General features: G+C 36.3%; 2 protein-coding genes and 1 non-coding gene across 5 annotated transcripts; 2 read left to right on the forward strand and 1 right to left on the reverse strand.

Moving 5' to 3' along the window:
- The first annotated feature begins 582 nt into the window (after positions 1-582).
- Positions 583-6,576, forward strand: LOC109005734 (WD repeat-containing protein 13-like). Its single transcript, XM_018984779.2, has 12 exons — positions 583-925; positions 1,307-1,416; positions 1,859-1,928; positions 2,851-2,998; positions 3,098-3,235; positions 3,869-4,008; positions 4,479-4,526; positions 4,949-5,059; positions 5,147-5,328; positions 5,702-5,823; positions 6,008-6,084; positions 6,173-6,576. Exons 1-12 carry the CDS (start codon positions 728-730, stop codon positions 6,281-6,283), a joined length of 1,455 nt encoding a protein of 484 aa, XP_018840324.1. The 5' UTR covers positions 583-727; the 3' UTR covers positions 6,284-6,576.
- Positions 6,577-6,897: 321 nt separating this feature from the next.
- Positions 6,898-6,970, forward strand: TRNAE-CUC. Its single transcript has one exon. It is a non-coding gene; the product is annotated as a tRNA-Glu (tRNA).
- A 164-nt stretch (positions 6,971-7,134) lies between these two features.
- Positions 7,135-13,231, reverse strand: LOC109005742 (chromatin remodeling protein SHL-like). Of its 3 annotated transcripts, none has more exons than XM_018984789.2 (5): positions 13,052-13,231; positions 12,577-12,922; positions 10,706-10,774; positions 8,143-8,278; positions 7,135-7,621 (listed from the first exon to the last, which is right to left on the reverse strand). In XM_018984789.2, the coding sequence occupies exons 1-5, from the start codon at positions 13,122-13,124 to the stop codon at positions 7,604-7,606; spliced, it is 642 nt and encodes a 213-aa protein (XP_018840334.1). In that variant the 5' UTR covers positions 13,125-13,231; the 3' UTR covers positions 7,135-7,603. The 3 variants fall into 3 exon arrangements, with proteins under 3 accessions (XP_018840334.1, XP_018840333.1, XP_018840335.1); XM_018984788.2 differs by having other exon boundaries at positions 7,135-7,572; positions 13,052-13,229; XM_018984790.2 differs by having other exon boundaries at positions 7,135-7,572; positions 12,577-12,980; positions 13,052-13,218.
- Between the last annotated feature and the right edge of the window lie 1,856 nt (positions 13,232-15,087).

A 15,087-nucleotide genomic window follows, 5' to 3' on the forward strand; every position in this document is an offset into this window, starting at 1 on the left:
ACTAAATAGCGATAAGTTAAAATGTTGTATCTTAAAAGAATCAAGTCAAGAGTAGTTCTGCTACACTGGTTAATTTGAAACTTTATACACTGTCAAAGACTTGAATCTCCTTAAATAGAGTGAGATTTTCATACTTCGGTCCAAACTGATTTCGTTTGAATGTTAATTTTATTATAATTTTTATTATATTATTGTATATTTTACTAACATATATATATTTATATAATCTTTCATCAAAGTTAAAGACAACAACTTTAAATATAGCCTTGCAAAACAAAAGTAAGTATAATTAAAAGTTGACTTATAGTTTAATTGGTATATTCATCCTTTGTATTAATAAAGAATACGGTGAGTTTGTGAATTCTAACACTTAGAGAAAAATATTTTTTCATAAATATAAAAAAGATAAAAAAAAAATTATCATTTTTAGAATTTATCATTTTTACTTACAAAAATGATAGATCACCAATTTGTTAACAATTATTATATTACAAAATAATATGTTTTTAAAATTTTAGAAAAATATTATTTTGTTAATTGGCTCTGATGGTATATCCACCGTTACGTCATAGTTAAATAAATGAAAATTTAATCATCTCCCCGCTGTCTCTTCTACCTCTCTCTCCGAACTCGCGGACTAATCGATGAGCCTCCTCCCATTTGCAGAAAAATAAGAATCTGTTTAGCGAACAGTCACCTATGGAGGATCCCCAGGAAGCTTCATAGAATGGCGGAGCAGACGAGCGAGGAGAAGAGTAGCGCAGTAGAGGAAGAAGACAAGAAGAAGAATAAGAGTGAGATCGTAGATCCAGAGCTCTTCAGTTGCTTGCTTCAGCCTGTAACCGCAAATTCTGATCCCGAGTACATTGGAACTCGTCGTCTCCTTCTCTACCTCAAGGCCGAGTCCGGTGTTTTTCGCCGCAGAGTACACTCTTCCATCTTCCGCCAATTTTTAACTTAATCTTCCAATATATTATATATATACATGTATATGCATGCTATGTATATGTGTGTGCTTGTATTTTCATACATGTCTAACTAGGTTTTATTAATTGGAGCTATGCTTGAAATTTTTTAAACCTGTGAATGCGTATGGCGTGGTGGTTTAATTTTTTTCAAAGGAATTGCTTGTTGTTGGATTTGGTAAAGGTTTCTGTTTTTAATTGATTCTTCTTGTTACGATGGATCGAGATTTTAGGTTTCGAGGACTTTGAAAATTTTCCTTTGAGAACAAATTTCGCTTCATTTTGAGCAGTATATTCGAGTTGTGGCATTGCTTTCTTTTATTTTTTTATTTTTCCCGAAGGATTGGAGATGCAATGGAAAAGGTTATGTGGCCTACCGTAATTACATTGGCAGGCCAAGGAATTGGGAAAGTTTGAAGTCACCAAGCGTTCAAGGCACTCCCGGAAACAGGTTACTAAAATTTTTATTGACGAGTTCAATACTTGAAATCAATACTATAATTCACAATTGTGGGAAGAGAATCACCTTTTCTTCCCTCGGAAATAGAAACTATTATTTCCTTATGGTGGAATTATTAGATGAATTGGTAGGATTATATTATACTGTAAAACGTAATCTGTATATGATTATCCCTTTTTTGGCCTACTTTTACAGAAGCGAAGCCTAGATTCATTTTGTAACATGATATTTTATTGCAAGCTTGATAAAGTAAGCTTATTATATTTTCTTTGTTTTAACCTATCTAAAAAAGTGTCTATATATAAATATTTTATTTGATAGTCAGAAACCATGGAGAACTTTGTCTTGGAAAATTTGTAAGTAATGAGTGCTGTTTTAAAGTTATGTTTCATACAATTCTGACGTCAGGATGATTTACTGGTTGATGCATCAGTGGCCGATGGATTCCACCTTCAAGTCCACATTCCTTGTTGTTTGAGGTGGACAGCTGGAGTTCTGGCAGGGTATGTTTTAATCTTACGGATTCCTGTTCTTTATGCTGCAATTATTTTTGCTTATTAATTCTTTCTTTCTCTTTTGTTGTGCTATATTGATAGTAAAAACAGTGACTGTTGTAGAATCTAGTACATTGTTTGACAACACGGCCTGTTGAGTATCAGGAAATGGCCACAATGGAGTGCCTCTTCTGCAAACCGCATGTGCACTTTTAAGTATTTGATATTGAAATTTTATTTTACTTACAAAAAAAAGTATTTGATATTGAAATTAAGACCCAATTAGTCATCTCTATTATACCATAATGACCCAAGAAAGCGCATGTATCAATACCTTTTCCGTATAGGTTTCTTACGTGCTCATTAAAGCTTGTATATTTGCCTCAGTGAAATGTGCAAGCGAGCAAGAAAAAAGAGACCAGCTTCATTTCAAAATTAATTTCATGCATTTCTGGTTTATGAGAGAACTCTGCACATCTTCTAGCATACTGAACCAGTCTGACTCTGTATTTTATGAGACGTCAAAGGTGTGTCTCTGCAACATTGATGGTATTGACATTTAAAAGAACATACAATATACAGAAGGGGGGGGGGGTTTCCCCTACAAACACCCCATACAAGCTTTACACAGCAGTAAAAAAAGCTTAAATACTTTTGGAAATGGACCAATGTCTTCTCGACCCAAGGGCCAAGGATAGGGGGCTGCTTGAGTGGCGGTTTTGGGAAGTAGTCCCAGAGTTGGGCAGCCTTGAGAAGTTCTTGCATCTGCTGTAGTGATCTATGAGACATTGACTTCCAGTTTGGGTTTTAGTTAAGTTAGAGGAGGTTCTTTTAGCAGGCATTAGAACAATGCAAGAGCTGAACACTGTTGTTCTCACTAGTATTCTTTCATTTCATTCTGATTGGTCTCAAGCAATTTTTCTTTTTTCAGGACCTGCAAAGTGGCAATCTAGATTCAAGTCGCAGATCAAGTTTTAGTTCAAATGCAAGTGATAATGATCACCCACGTCAACGAGGGGCTGAGCTTGCATATTCTTTTGTAGGAATGCATTGCATCTTTGATCAGTGCAAAGCTTCTGGTATTTTTTTTCCAAGCACCAATGTAGATTGGTTATGTTGCTGTCTGACATCATATATTTGACTTGTGTTGAAGAAACCCTTATTAGCTTAATGTGCAGTTACGGTTTTGAAGTTTGGGCACATGAGATCCGATCTACTTGCATATGGAGCATCAGATGGAACCTTGGCAGTATGCACAGTGTCAGGACCACCTTCAATCATCAAGGAATTGAAAGGTCACTCCAAAGATGTTACAGGTTGGATTGGCTGGTATTGTTTCTAATGTCTTTTCTTATATCGTATAGTGTCATATTTGTAATAAATGCCTGTCTACAGCTTGGTCAAATATACATGTAGACTGTGATCGACAATGACTTGAAATCTGATGTAACTCTCATATTTATAAATTGGGCCACAGATGGGTGCTATGCTCGAGCACTTTCTTTTCTCACAAAGTAACACAATGGCTGGGGGTTGTAGGGTCCCTATGTTGCAGGCCCGAAAACTTGTCCTTGCCATCTTAAAATTATTGTTGTTGAAATTTATGGTTCTATGGTCTCAAAACTCAAAAGCTGTTGGGCTTATTCACCCCTGTAAGAATAGGATGGCAGGTGTGTTAGGGGTTCAAGTTCTTAATGGTGTGCAAGTCATAGCGTGAGATTAATTACATGTTGGGGCCAATAAAAAATAATTACATGTTGGAGAACATAATAGAAGTAGGGGTTTATGATCCTTTTGAACATCAATAAAGCTGATAAATATGTGAATTAGTATATTTTGGTGCAAATCGTACCTACTGTTTATGTAGTATTTATGAAGGTTTATATACAATGTTTTAGAATTGGAACCAAGTATTGCATCATGCTTCTAAAATACAAGTACTTTCTCAGACTTTGATTTCTCCTCAAACAATCAGTACATTGCTTCATCGTCGATGGATAAAACTGTGAGAGTATGGGAGATAGCAAAAGGACTTTGCATTCGAGTAATATATGGAGTTTCTTCACAATCATGTATTCGTTTTCACCCTGTAAGTATACACTAATGTCAATAGCATATGTTCACAACAATACATCACAATGTCATATATATGTTCAGGATCCTCCTTGTTAGATCTAAATGTTTTAACATGTTTTTTGTTGCATAAGCAAGCCTGGATTACCTAAATCAAGAGATTAAGTTCCAGTGCTAACCCGGTTGGGCCCTTTAGATTGATCTACAACTTCTTTACCTATCAAAAGAAATGTTCCTGTGCTAACCTTTTGAGTTGTTTTGGTTCCAGTTCTCTCAAATATTGCATTAAAGTTATTATGAACTTCAGATCCTCGTCTGATTTATATTTTTATTTATTTGCTGTTCTTATAATAGCTTTGGAGGCTATATGTTATCTGTTGAGAGTTATGATGCATATCGTAACAAAAGGAAATTTTGTCCTTTTTGGTATTTCTTATTTACTTTATTTTTCATTAAAGGTCTGTTTTATCTTTCATATTGATGCAGGTAAACAACAACTTCCTTTCAGTAGGCAATTCAAACAAAGAAATCACTGTAATTACTTGTTACCCTCTCTTTTGCATATCAAGAAAAAATAAAAAGTTATATCCCTGGACTAGCATGATAGCTTCTGGATTGTTGTCTCGTTACAATCCTTTTTTTTTTTTAGTTTTTGCTTGGAAAAAATAATAGATTCCATCAAAATATTTCAATATTTTGTATGCTTAGGAATATGCATCTTGACTTTGATAAATTAGGTTTGCTTGTCAGATTATATTGCTGAGCTACATATATACCACAATTTTAACAATATAACGAGCTTGATGTAAAAGTAAGCCTGCCATATCATATCCTAGCCTTGCAATTATCACTTCCTAATGTGTTTCTGTGCAAATGTTCTTGTTACATATACCATATCCTTGTCGTGGTTCATAGATCCTATCTCATTAGTGACATTTTTTATACTGGTATACCAGGTAATTAATTTCAGCACTGGGAGAATTATTAATAAAACAGTCTTTGACAGTGAGGTTACCTCTATGGACCAAGATCACACTGGTCAGCTCATCTTTTGTGGGGATGCGCGGGTACGATCCTCTGTAATCATCTTATATTTTTATGATCTGATGAGCTCACATGTTTTTTTGCCATTGTTATTGGAACAATATGTGCAGGGATGTATTTACTCCGTTAGTATGAACTCTCGCACGGGAGCATTATCCCGTTCTCACCGCCATCGAAGTAGCCGAAGGCAAAAATCCCCCATTACAACTGTGCAGTACAGAAGTTTCTCCCTACTTGCTCGTGGCCCTGTGCTGCTGACATGTACTCAAGATGGAAGCTTATCTTTTTTCAGGTCTCTTCAGCTGAATATATGCCCTACACTTTCTTGGCCATGTTTGGTGGCAATGAAGGAATGGGAATGAGATTCACATCATTGCCCAGATCCACATTTGGGGCAATGGTGTGGAGATCTCAGTTCTGTCTGTTGGGAAATGATTTTACCAGGTTTTCGGTGTAAAATCATACCAATGGATGGACATGGTATTCTGATTCCCCCACGCTTGGAGATAAGAATTTAATTCTTATGTTCTTTCTAAGTGCACTCAAATGAAGGTATCAGAATACCAAGTCTGGGTATCTCATTCCCAGATTTCATTTCCATCAACCACTTGGGGCCTCCTGTCCTTGTCCTGAAGCACTGATAAATAAGGTTTTCATGTTCTTAGTGTCGCTTTGGAAATACAAGGTTATTTGACCCTTCGTTGCTCGCTTAAGTTAACTCAACAAATACATAGCATTCGAGCTTCCTTCTGCCCTCTGCTTTCCCTTGAAAAAGGAGAATACATAGGTTTGTATGTCTCAATCAACATTCAATACTCTCCATTATTATATGAAAACCCAACACCATCTAAAGATGATATGAAATCATGAAACTGAGATTTTCTATGAATCTACATGCTTCCCTGCAATCAAATGAAAAGAAAAATCTCTGTTGATTCTTGCTGATATTATGATTTTGTTGTAACATGTAGTTGCTGGAAGTGAGGATTCGAATGTATACTTCTATGATTTAACTCGGCCCACGAATACATGTGTAAACAAGCTACAGGTCCATCTTATTTTCTAATTGGGTTTTAATGATAAACTGCATCTATCAATATCTGCTTTTCAGCCTGACCCAACTACTGTGACTGCAGGGTCATCGCTTTCCAGTTACGTGTGTTGCTTGGAACCATGGAGAGAACCTGTTGGCCTCATCTGATTTTTCTGGCACAGTTATTGTATGGAAGAGATCAAAGACAAGTTAAAATAAAAATACAACATTATACAGGAATAGAAAAGTTCTAAAACACATACTCTCTCGTAAGGCTGGAGCTGGAGCACTAGATTATCTTTTGTTTGATTGATGTTTACTATTCTTTTGTGAAAATCCTTTGTACCATTTGCAGCTGATCTCTTAACATGTGTTGGATTGTAACCATACTGTTAATTGTTTCAGTCAGATCAGGAAACTGAGTGATTGTCATTTGAACCAATGTTGTATTCTTCAATTTCTGTAGAATGTAATCTGTTTTTTTTTTTTTAAATATATCAAATACTTCAGCAAATAATTTCACGTTGGCTGGATGTTCTTTATTATCCAATCATAAGCTCACTTTTCATGCATCGAACCGATCTCCAAAATAGTAAGAGAGAAAACTAAAGGTGGCCTAATTCATTTAGAATGAGCACTTCTATTCATCATTTTTACATCACACACTACACTTGATTTTTATTTTTATTTTTCAGTTTATTCTTACTAAATTAAAGAAATTTTTATACTTATCATTCATATGATGTAGAGAAAATGAGTAGATTTTTCATTTAGAACAAAAAACATACCGTGGTAATTAAATTTAATTATCCGATATCTTCACAACACTCCATTGTAGTCTAGTTGGTCAGGATACTCGGCTCTCACCCGAGAGACCCGGGTTCGAGTCCCGGCAACGGAATGACTTTTTAGTAAAGTGATCGCCAACTGCGCATTTTTTTAGTCCTAGCCTTGGCTGTATGCCTGTAATGCACATGTGATGCGTAAGCACAAACGACATTAAAAAACAAATAATAATAATAATTATAGTGGCAGGTGGAAAGGGTCAGATCCAAAGCCAGTATATGTCATGCAAAACACATTTTATACAACAGGAAGTATCTATTGCTATGGAAATGAGAATGAGAGAATACTCTCTCGTCTCTATACACGTTCCTAATTCTTCTCTCTCTTTTTTTTTTTTTTTTGGGGGAGAGTAAGGAATACACATTCCTGATTTTCTAAGAACAAAGAACTGGAGAGGGGTAGAGAGAGAGTGTGTATTACAAGATTACAGATGAACAAACACATCCTCGACCTTTAAGATGAAAAAAAAAAAGGGTGATTCCCCTTATAACAATTAGGCATTGACAAAAGGTTTTCAAACCATTTCCCCTCTCAACCATCAACTCATAAATACTACAGCGTTTAATGCAGATGCAGCCTCCGTCTTTGCCTGAAGCCATTATAACTCCTACCATACGTTTCTCTACTATGTCACCTACGGCGTCGTTTTGTCTCCACCTGAAACATCATAATTGCACATGAACATTGATCATACAGCTGCAAGCTCCTGCACAGTGTGATAATCCTATCAATTTGTTACCTTTTGTCTTTTTTTTTTTTTTTATTTTTATTATTGGGTGGGTTGGGGGAGGGTTATTAACATGCATTTCGTAGCCTCCGCTTAAATTTATAGCTTTAGGGTGCGTTTGGAACATAAACTACTCTCAATTCATCTCAACTCATCATTACAACTTTTTCAAATCCCAACACAAAATATAATAAACAATTCAACTTTTTCAAATCTCAAAATAATAATAATATTAAAAAATAATATTTTATCATCTCAACTCAACTCAACTCAACTCAATTCAATATCCAAACTCACCCTTAAAGTTCACGTAGAAGAAGCTCTTCCTGATGAAAGTGACATCCGTACATGTTTTATAGAATTTCCAGTGTAAGATACTTCTAAACTGATGGTTTTTATATCAATATACGTTAACATATCCAACATCTGAACTTAGACATGCACATTTTGAGTCTGCATATAACTAACACGGGAGTGAAACTAAATGCTGTAATAGTTACCTTTGTATCCAAGAGTCTGGAAGCAGTATGAGAATTCTGCAACTTCTTCTGACCTTCAGAGGAACAATTTTCGCACAAGAAATGATCTAGTATTTTAGCTTCCTCCGCAGTCATGTTTATACAAACAGGGTGAAACCTGAATAAAAAGTAATAGTCTGCTTTTAAGAGGCACATGAATTTGACAACTTAAACTCTTGTAACCAGGCTCAAGCAAATAGCTTGAACCCTCAAACCGGTCGGGTTTATAGCACATTTGTGGTTATCACTCTCACTAGGTCATTACATATCGAAGCCAGTCTTACCTTTGAAAACATTCTAAACTACATTTAATCATTTGCACACATATCATAAAGCATTTATCTTTAAGACTTCCATTTTTGTTTTACCAGTATCTTTAAAACTCTTAAATTCATTGTGGCTCTCACACACACCAGCCCTTGTGTACAAGATTTTGCACTGTTCCCACAGCCTGTGTGCAAAGGGCACATGATGGACGTGATTGCACATCCCCTCATAGAATTTATACCAAGCATCATTATATGGCCAAATGAATACATTTTTAAGTACCCATTCATTCATCATCATGCTTCCATTCAATAATACTTTATTACAGAACATCTGCATAGATGTATGTTTCTAGTCATAGTTGTTGGAGCATAGAAACATGACCATTCATTACTAGTACTTTAAAACATCTTTCAGAACTGTAATATATTGATTCCATCAAGCATTGCAAGACATAGAAGCGCTAAATTGGCAACACCAAGAACTACATGAAAGGAGCAGATAACTCCTCTTCGCAAGGCTCCATCAGAGACATGCAGTTCATTTGAAGTTAACAGTCTCTAAAAGAAAATTACAAAAAACCTGGATAGACGGTGATTTAAATTTAATAATGAGTAATTTCAAGTACTGCTTTTCATCACATTCTCACTCTTTGGCGAGTTGTCAGACACTTGAATTAGTTTTCATGTCCTGAACACAGAATGACCAATAACAGTACACAAGCCTAGGAAAATTACGAAAAAAAGAACAAAAACTACATCAAACGTGATGTGCCTTATGGTGACCACGTTTCACGCTATAAGGCTGAACGCGGATAGGAACTAGAAGTCCTCAACTTCTGGCGCATTCTTCTAAATGAGTAGGAAGGAGAAACAGCAAAGCGAATGCCGAGTGAATTGCAGGACTGAGTGAAACGGAACCCGGGGTTAGTAAAGATAATTTACCTCCCCTGCCCACGAAGTACGAAATAAGGGAGGTGTGCTTTCGTAGCGACCATTCCATTTGGTCTGGCTGGGTTAGAAAGGAGAAATGAGAGGAGAAATGAAAGGAGGAGAGACTGACAAGGAGCGGTTCAAACCTTTGATTTTTTCATTGTTCTATTCCTGTACTTGATAATGGCCTGCTAATCAGACGCGAGCCCCGCTGGCGGATTCCTCCTTTTGCTCCTCCGTCTACGGGGTATTAGCAGCCGTTTCCAGCTGTTGTTCCCCTCCCAAGGGCAGGTTCTTATGCATTACTCACCCATCTGCCACTAGAAACATCACTTCCCATCTGACTTGTATGTGTTAAGCATGGGTCCAGTGGATCCAATCTATAGTTAGGGGGCAATACATACCAAAAGTTTCGAAGGAACCCTACCTCTCTTGCCGGCTCAAGTTCAGCTTGAAGATAGTTAGCTCATTTCCTACATGATAGGGGGCACTTCTATTATGCTTATGGTAGTTATAGTGCTTTTGCGCACTTCCTTTAGAAAGTCCGTCCGCACCCTCTCTTTGATTGTTAGAGTAAGCCTAATCTATAAAACTTACCACCGCAGTACCTCGACGTGACATGAGCATGAAAGGGGTTCAACAATCTGTTTTCTGAGTCAAAAGAGATATCGTGTCCGAAGGGGAGGGTGGTTTTATTCGGGGCTCGAGAGATGGAATACGTTAAGCCAGATCTTGGTTCCAATGCTGCAAAGACAGGTTCTGGGTAAAAACTAGGTATTGGTCCTGGTGCTGCAGAGACAGGTGTTGCTGATCGAACTAATCTACTTTAGGGATTCACCTAGCAGCCCTGCTGCAGTCCATTTCCCAGCTTCACTTGCGCGATTTGCACTTCTGATTGGTTCCATCCATCCCCAACCCAAATGAATCAAGTATGAAGGGGTCAGTCAGTCAAGCGGTTCGAGTTCTCGGTCAGTTCCCATTCGCTTGCCCCCCTCATAGTCCATTAGTGGGTAGGGTGGTAAACTTAGAGGGCGACTACTGTAGGACGTGGATCGATCATGACGAGAATGGACTTCTCCATAAGGATGCTACTGACTAATAGCATTTAATTTTACAGGGTTTAAACCCCTTCCATAGAAGAACCTGTGTGGGTGAGAGGCAAAAAACCTTTTACTCAGTTGTATAGTTCTAGATTTTTCAACATGTATTCAAATATTTTATATCTAAATTTTTACATTTGGCAAAATATTTCAATTGCCATAAAATTTGGTATTTTGATATATACTTCAATCACTATATCTGAAAAATCACACATATTTGTATAACATTAATAGCATTCAACTTACCAATCACTGCAACCTTCACACTGAACCATTAGGTCATCAGGGTTGTACGGCATCTCACACTTGCAATACCTGACAAAATATAACAAGCAATAAACCATAAGATCTCAAACCAACTGATGAAATAAGAAACTTGAATCAACAACTTTGAACTCCGAAGATCCCATGTTACAATAATTAGATTGTTATTAATCCAATAAACAAAACAAAAATGCCAAATATGCCGTGGTGAAGATAGAATCATGAAATAAGTGAGCCCCAAGAGTAGATAAAAAAAAAAACCAATTAACCAATAAATAGTGGCTTATTTTGGAGATAAAACATCTTGTGTCACTTTAATTTGGACAAGCATAAGGACTGCAGGTACAAGTCCCAATGTGGGGCTCATCAACTTTTAAAAGAATTTCCATCTGGTATCCATAACTTTAGCTTTCTCATGTCATATCATGTAGGGAAAATCACATCAAGGGGAAGCCAAGGACCATGTAGATACAATTTATCAACCTCAGCTAGCAAGTATTTTAAACTAGTGAACGCAACTGAAATCTTGAAATACAAGTTCCAATATTTCATAGTTTGAGGATGGAGGGAAGAAACTTTGCTGCAAATGAGTAACAGAAATATACAAAATACCAAATTGTGTTCAAATTTATCTCCAACTAGTACCAACTAAAATGCAACTCAGTAAAAGATTTTAAAATTTGAGTAACATGTAATTTCTACATAAAGGAAAGACAGTTGTGTAAACTTTATCACGTCAAAATCACAAGCTAACTAAAAAAACTAATGTGCCACTTCACAAAACCGTAAAATTCATATGACAAGCATTGTTTGCCAGTGGTACTATATGCACCACTGGTATGCTACAACGTTTTTCCATTGATTCTTATACTAAATGAAAAGCTGCAAATGGATTATGCTACCAAAAGTAGAAGGTTGAAATAAGAATCTTCATTAGTCAAATGGCACATCAAACTGGAGTACTCAGACTGCAAAATCGATCTACAACCTACTCGACACACCTGCTGCTACAACAAATTCCTCAACTATAATACGATTTGATAACGATAGGCTTGAATCATACTGCCACTTTGGTTATTTCCAGCACATAATTATGAAGTCACAATCACTAAGATTTTTCATGTTGCACAAAATTACTTGAGCATACAGGCAGAGGTGTAATTTTTTGGATTGATCGTAGCCTTGGGTGTAATTTTATGTGCAATGCAGAGGGACCAACTAAAACACAAATCATTTAAGAGATTTTTACTTCTCAGATAAATCACTTGTGACATTGCAGCTGGAAGTTCCGATAGTACATCCTGAGAACGGTGGTAGCAAGCTTACAAAGGAGCCAACTAGATGAATGATGAAAAATGTCTCAATTTCATCCTGGGCCCTTTTCTAAACTACCTAAAGATTTTTTTTAACTAATAATCCTGACTCCATACTGTGCTTGTGTACAGCATGAGTTGAGTTGGCTCCAAACGAAGCGCTGGGGACAAAAAAATAACAAAAAGTCGAAATAAATTCATTGACGCCAAAAGGTTCTATCTCATCAGCCCGAGCCTGAATAAGTAAATCCTTTCATCCGTTGCATTAACTTGGAAACCTTTCCATAGAAAGCTACTGGGATTTGGCATTACGATCCCATACCTTTTCAGCAAAAATTCATATACACGTACGTATGTCTAAGTGGAATCATGAATTACTGTGGCGAAGATAGGAAACATTTAAAAAAACAAAACAAAAGATAATGATAAAAAGAGTCCCCTCTCCTATTACAAAAGCAACTCCAACAATAACAATAAACTGTAAAAATAAAAAATAAAAAAATAAAAAAGGGAAAAAACCCGAATGATTCGCTTACATACACGGCGACTCTGTCGGGATTGAAAGCTCCGGTGGAGGAATTGTACTCGAAACGACAGAAGAAGTCGTCGTTCCCGACGGCATCGAGCTTGGTGTAGCTCTTGAAGGAGTGGACCGTACACTTGGCCTCAATGGTATCGGCGCTCTGTGCGTCGTAGTGATCGGAGAGGAAAACCTCCTTGGAGCCATGGAATTGACGTCGCCCGCCGATGGACTCCTCGGGCCGGTAGTACCATCTGACGTGGACCTTCACGTTGGTCCCACGGCCGTCCGCTTCGATCCGCTCGATCTTCGCCACGTAGGACGGCTTCGAAGGATCCGACGGCCGCATGAGGACGCAGTCCCCGCCTGAAAATACTCGGAGAAGTCAAGTCATGAGATGAGATAGCTCTCTCTCTCTCTCTCTCTGAACAGAAAGGTTAAGGCGGTGTTAGTTTTCTGGAAATTCGAGGCGGAAAGTGTGGGAAAAGCGCTTACCTCGGATGGTTTTGTTGATGTGTTTGACCGTGTAAGACTCAAGTGTTCGTCTCGGAGCCTTTGGTTTGGCCATGGGAGTCCTGAAGAGTACAAAGACATGCACAGAGACAGACAGAGAGAGGGAGGGAGGGAGAGAGAGAGCAAAACCAGGAAGTTGAGGACTTTTTTTATTTTTTATTAGAATATTTTTAACTACTTTTGCAGGAAGATTCGATTTGGTGCATCGCGGACACAGATTAAGTGGTGGTGTCTCCGGTTTAATCAGCGTTTGTATGTGTAAAGATTAGACTTCCAGTTGAAGCGGAAGGGTATATCTGAAAATAAATGGATTGCTAGGGGTGGTTCCGTGGTTTGTTGAGGCAGGATCGATGCGAAGCCACGTCAGCGTCGATGTAGATTTGGGCTTTTATCCATCGAGTTTTCTAGTAGATTGTAGAAGCCCTCTGTAGAATGTTTACATGTTCTGGTAGGGAGCTCGAAGCCTACGTGGATTGTGTAAATAATAAAAATAAAATAAATTATTTTTATAGTACATTATTTATAAAAAATTACAGCAACATAAAAATATTATACAAAATAAATTCATAATCTAATAAAATTTTATAAAATTTATATTATAATAAAAATAATTTTACAATCTTATATGTTATATCAAGTCACAAAAAAAATTATTTCTATAATATATTATTTATAGAGAATTATAATAGACCTAAATAGATTATATAAAATAAATTTACAAACTAATATAATTTTATAGAATCTATTAAATTTATATTATAATAAAAATAATTTTAAAATTTGATATATTACATCTAATCACATTAATTTATAAGTTAATTTTTGTATAATTATTTTATTATTAAAATATTTTCTTTATTTATATTATTTAAATAATATAAATTTTTTAAATAAAATTATTATTAATAATATACATCACATTTATCCTACTTTTATCTCACAATATAAAATATGTCACGTTTAACATCCTTGACTGGTAAAAATTATTTAATAAAATATTATATAATAATAATAAATATATTATATCTTATATAATTAAATAAAAATAAAATAATAATATGATCAATAGAATTTTCTATTCGAATTCCGAATATCCAACGTGAGTGGGGTTCGAGCGTATGTTGACCGGTGCCCCCGTAACCTTTTTTTGTTTGACTCTTGGGGCACACTTCAAAAAAGTTGTACCCTTCAAGCTTCAATTATGATGGTTTTAATTATAACGTTATATTTTCAAACAACCTACCTAGCTAGACTCCAACCATTTTTGTCTACTCTTATAAATTTGTGTTTTTTCTTGATTTTTTTTTTGTTCAAGATATTGATTGTTTCTATTGTGCAGGGATTTGGGTATAAATTTAAAATACAATGATTTTAGGATGCAATATATAATTTCTTCAACATCAATTTATTGGTCATGTGTGTGTATTATTTTCTAAAAATGAAATTGATCATTTCTCATTATCTGTCTCCTTGAGCCTATTTTCGGGCAGCTGGTCCTCCCCTATCCTATCCCACTTCTCCTCCAACTTCAAGCTACCTACCATATGTGCTCCTTTATTTTCCTATTTGCTTTATTTAATGGAAAAATATTTGCATCAGCCCCACACCAGCACACACTCAACCTATTGAGTGTAAAAAAAAAAAAAAGTGATGTGAAGTGTGTGCTGGTGTGGGGCTGATGCATAGCATTTCCCTTATTTAATTTGTATTTTTCCTCTCATTTTCAGAGCAAGTCTATTGTTAGCCACCTGTTGCGGCTGCCCACGCCCACCTCCCATGCCTTCCTCTCGACATCCTCCACCACTATGCCTCTGGCTCATCCTCCATCTTCTTGACTTTTGATGCACATATGTTGCCATCAAGCACATTAGATCTATGTTTTTATGCTACTCTTTGCTTTGAAAAGAGCTAATTCCAGCTCAAAATCAATGCCCCTTTGTCAAACCGCATTGTAATTACTAATTGTAGCAAATGTGTCTTTTGCTCCACACAGTCAATATAGGATTGGAACCACTTCA

This window comes from Juglans regia, chromosome 16 (assembly GCF_001411555.2).
Source record: "Juglans regia cultivar Chandler chromosome 16, Walnut 2.0, whole genome shotgun sequence".
Taxonomy (NCBI): Eukaryota; Viridiplantae; Streptophyta; class Magnoliopsida; order Fagales; family Juglandaceae; genus Juglans; species Juglans regia.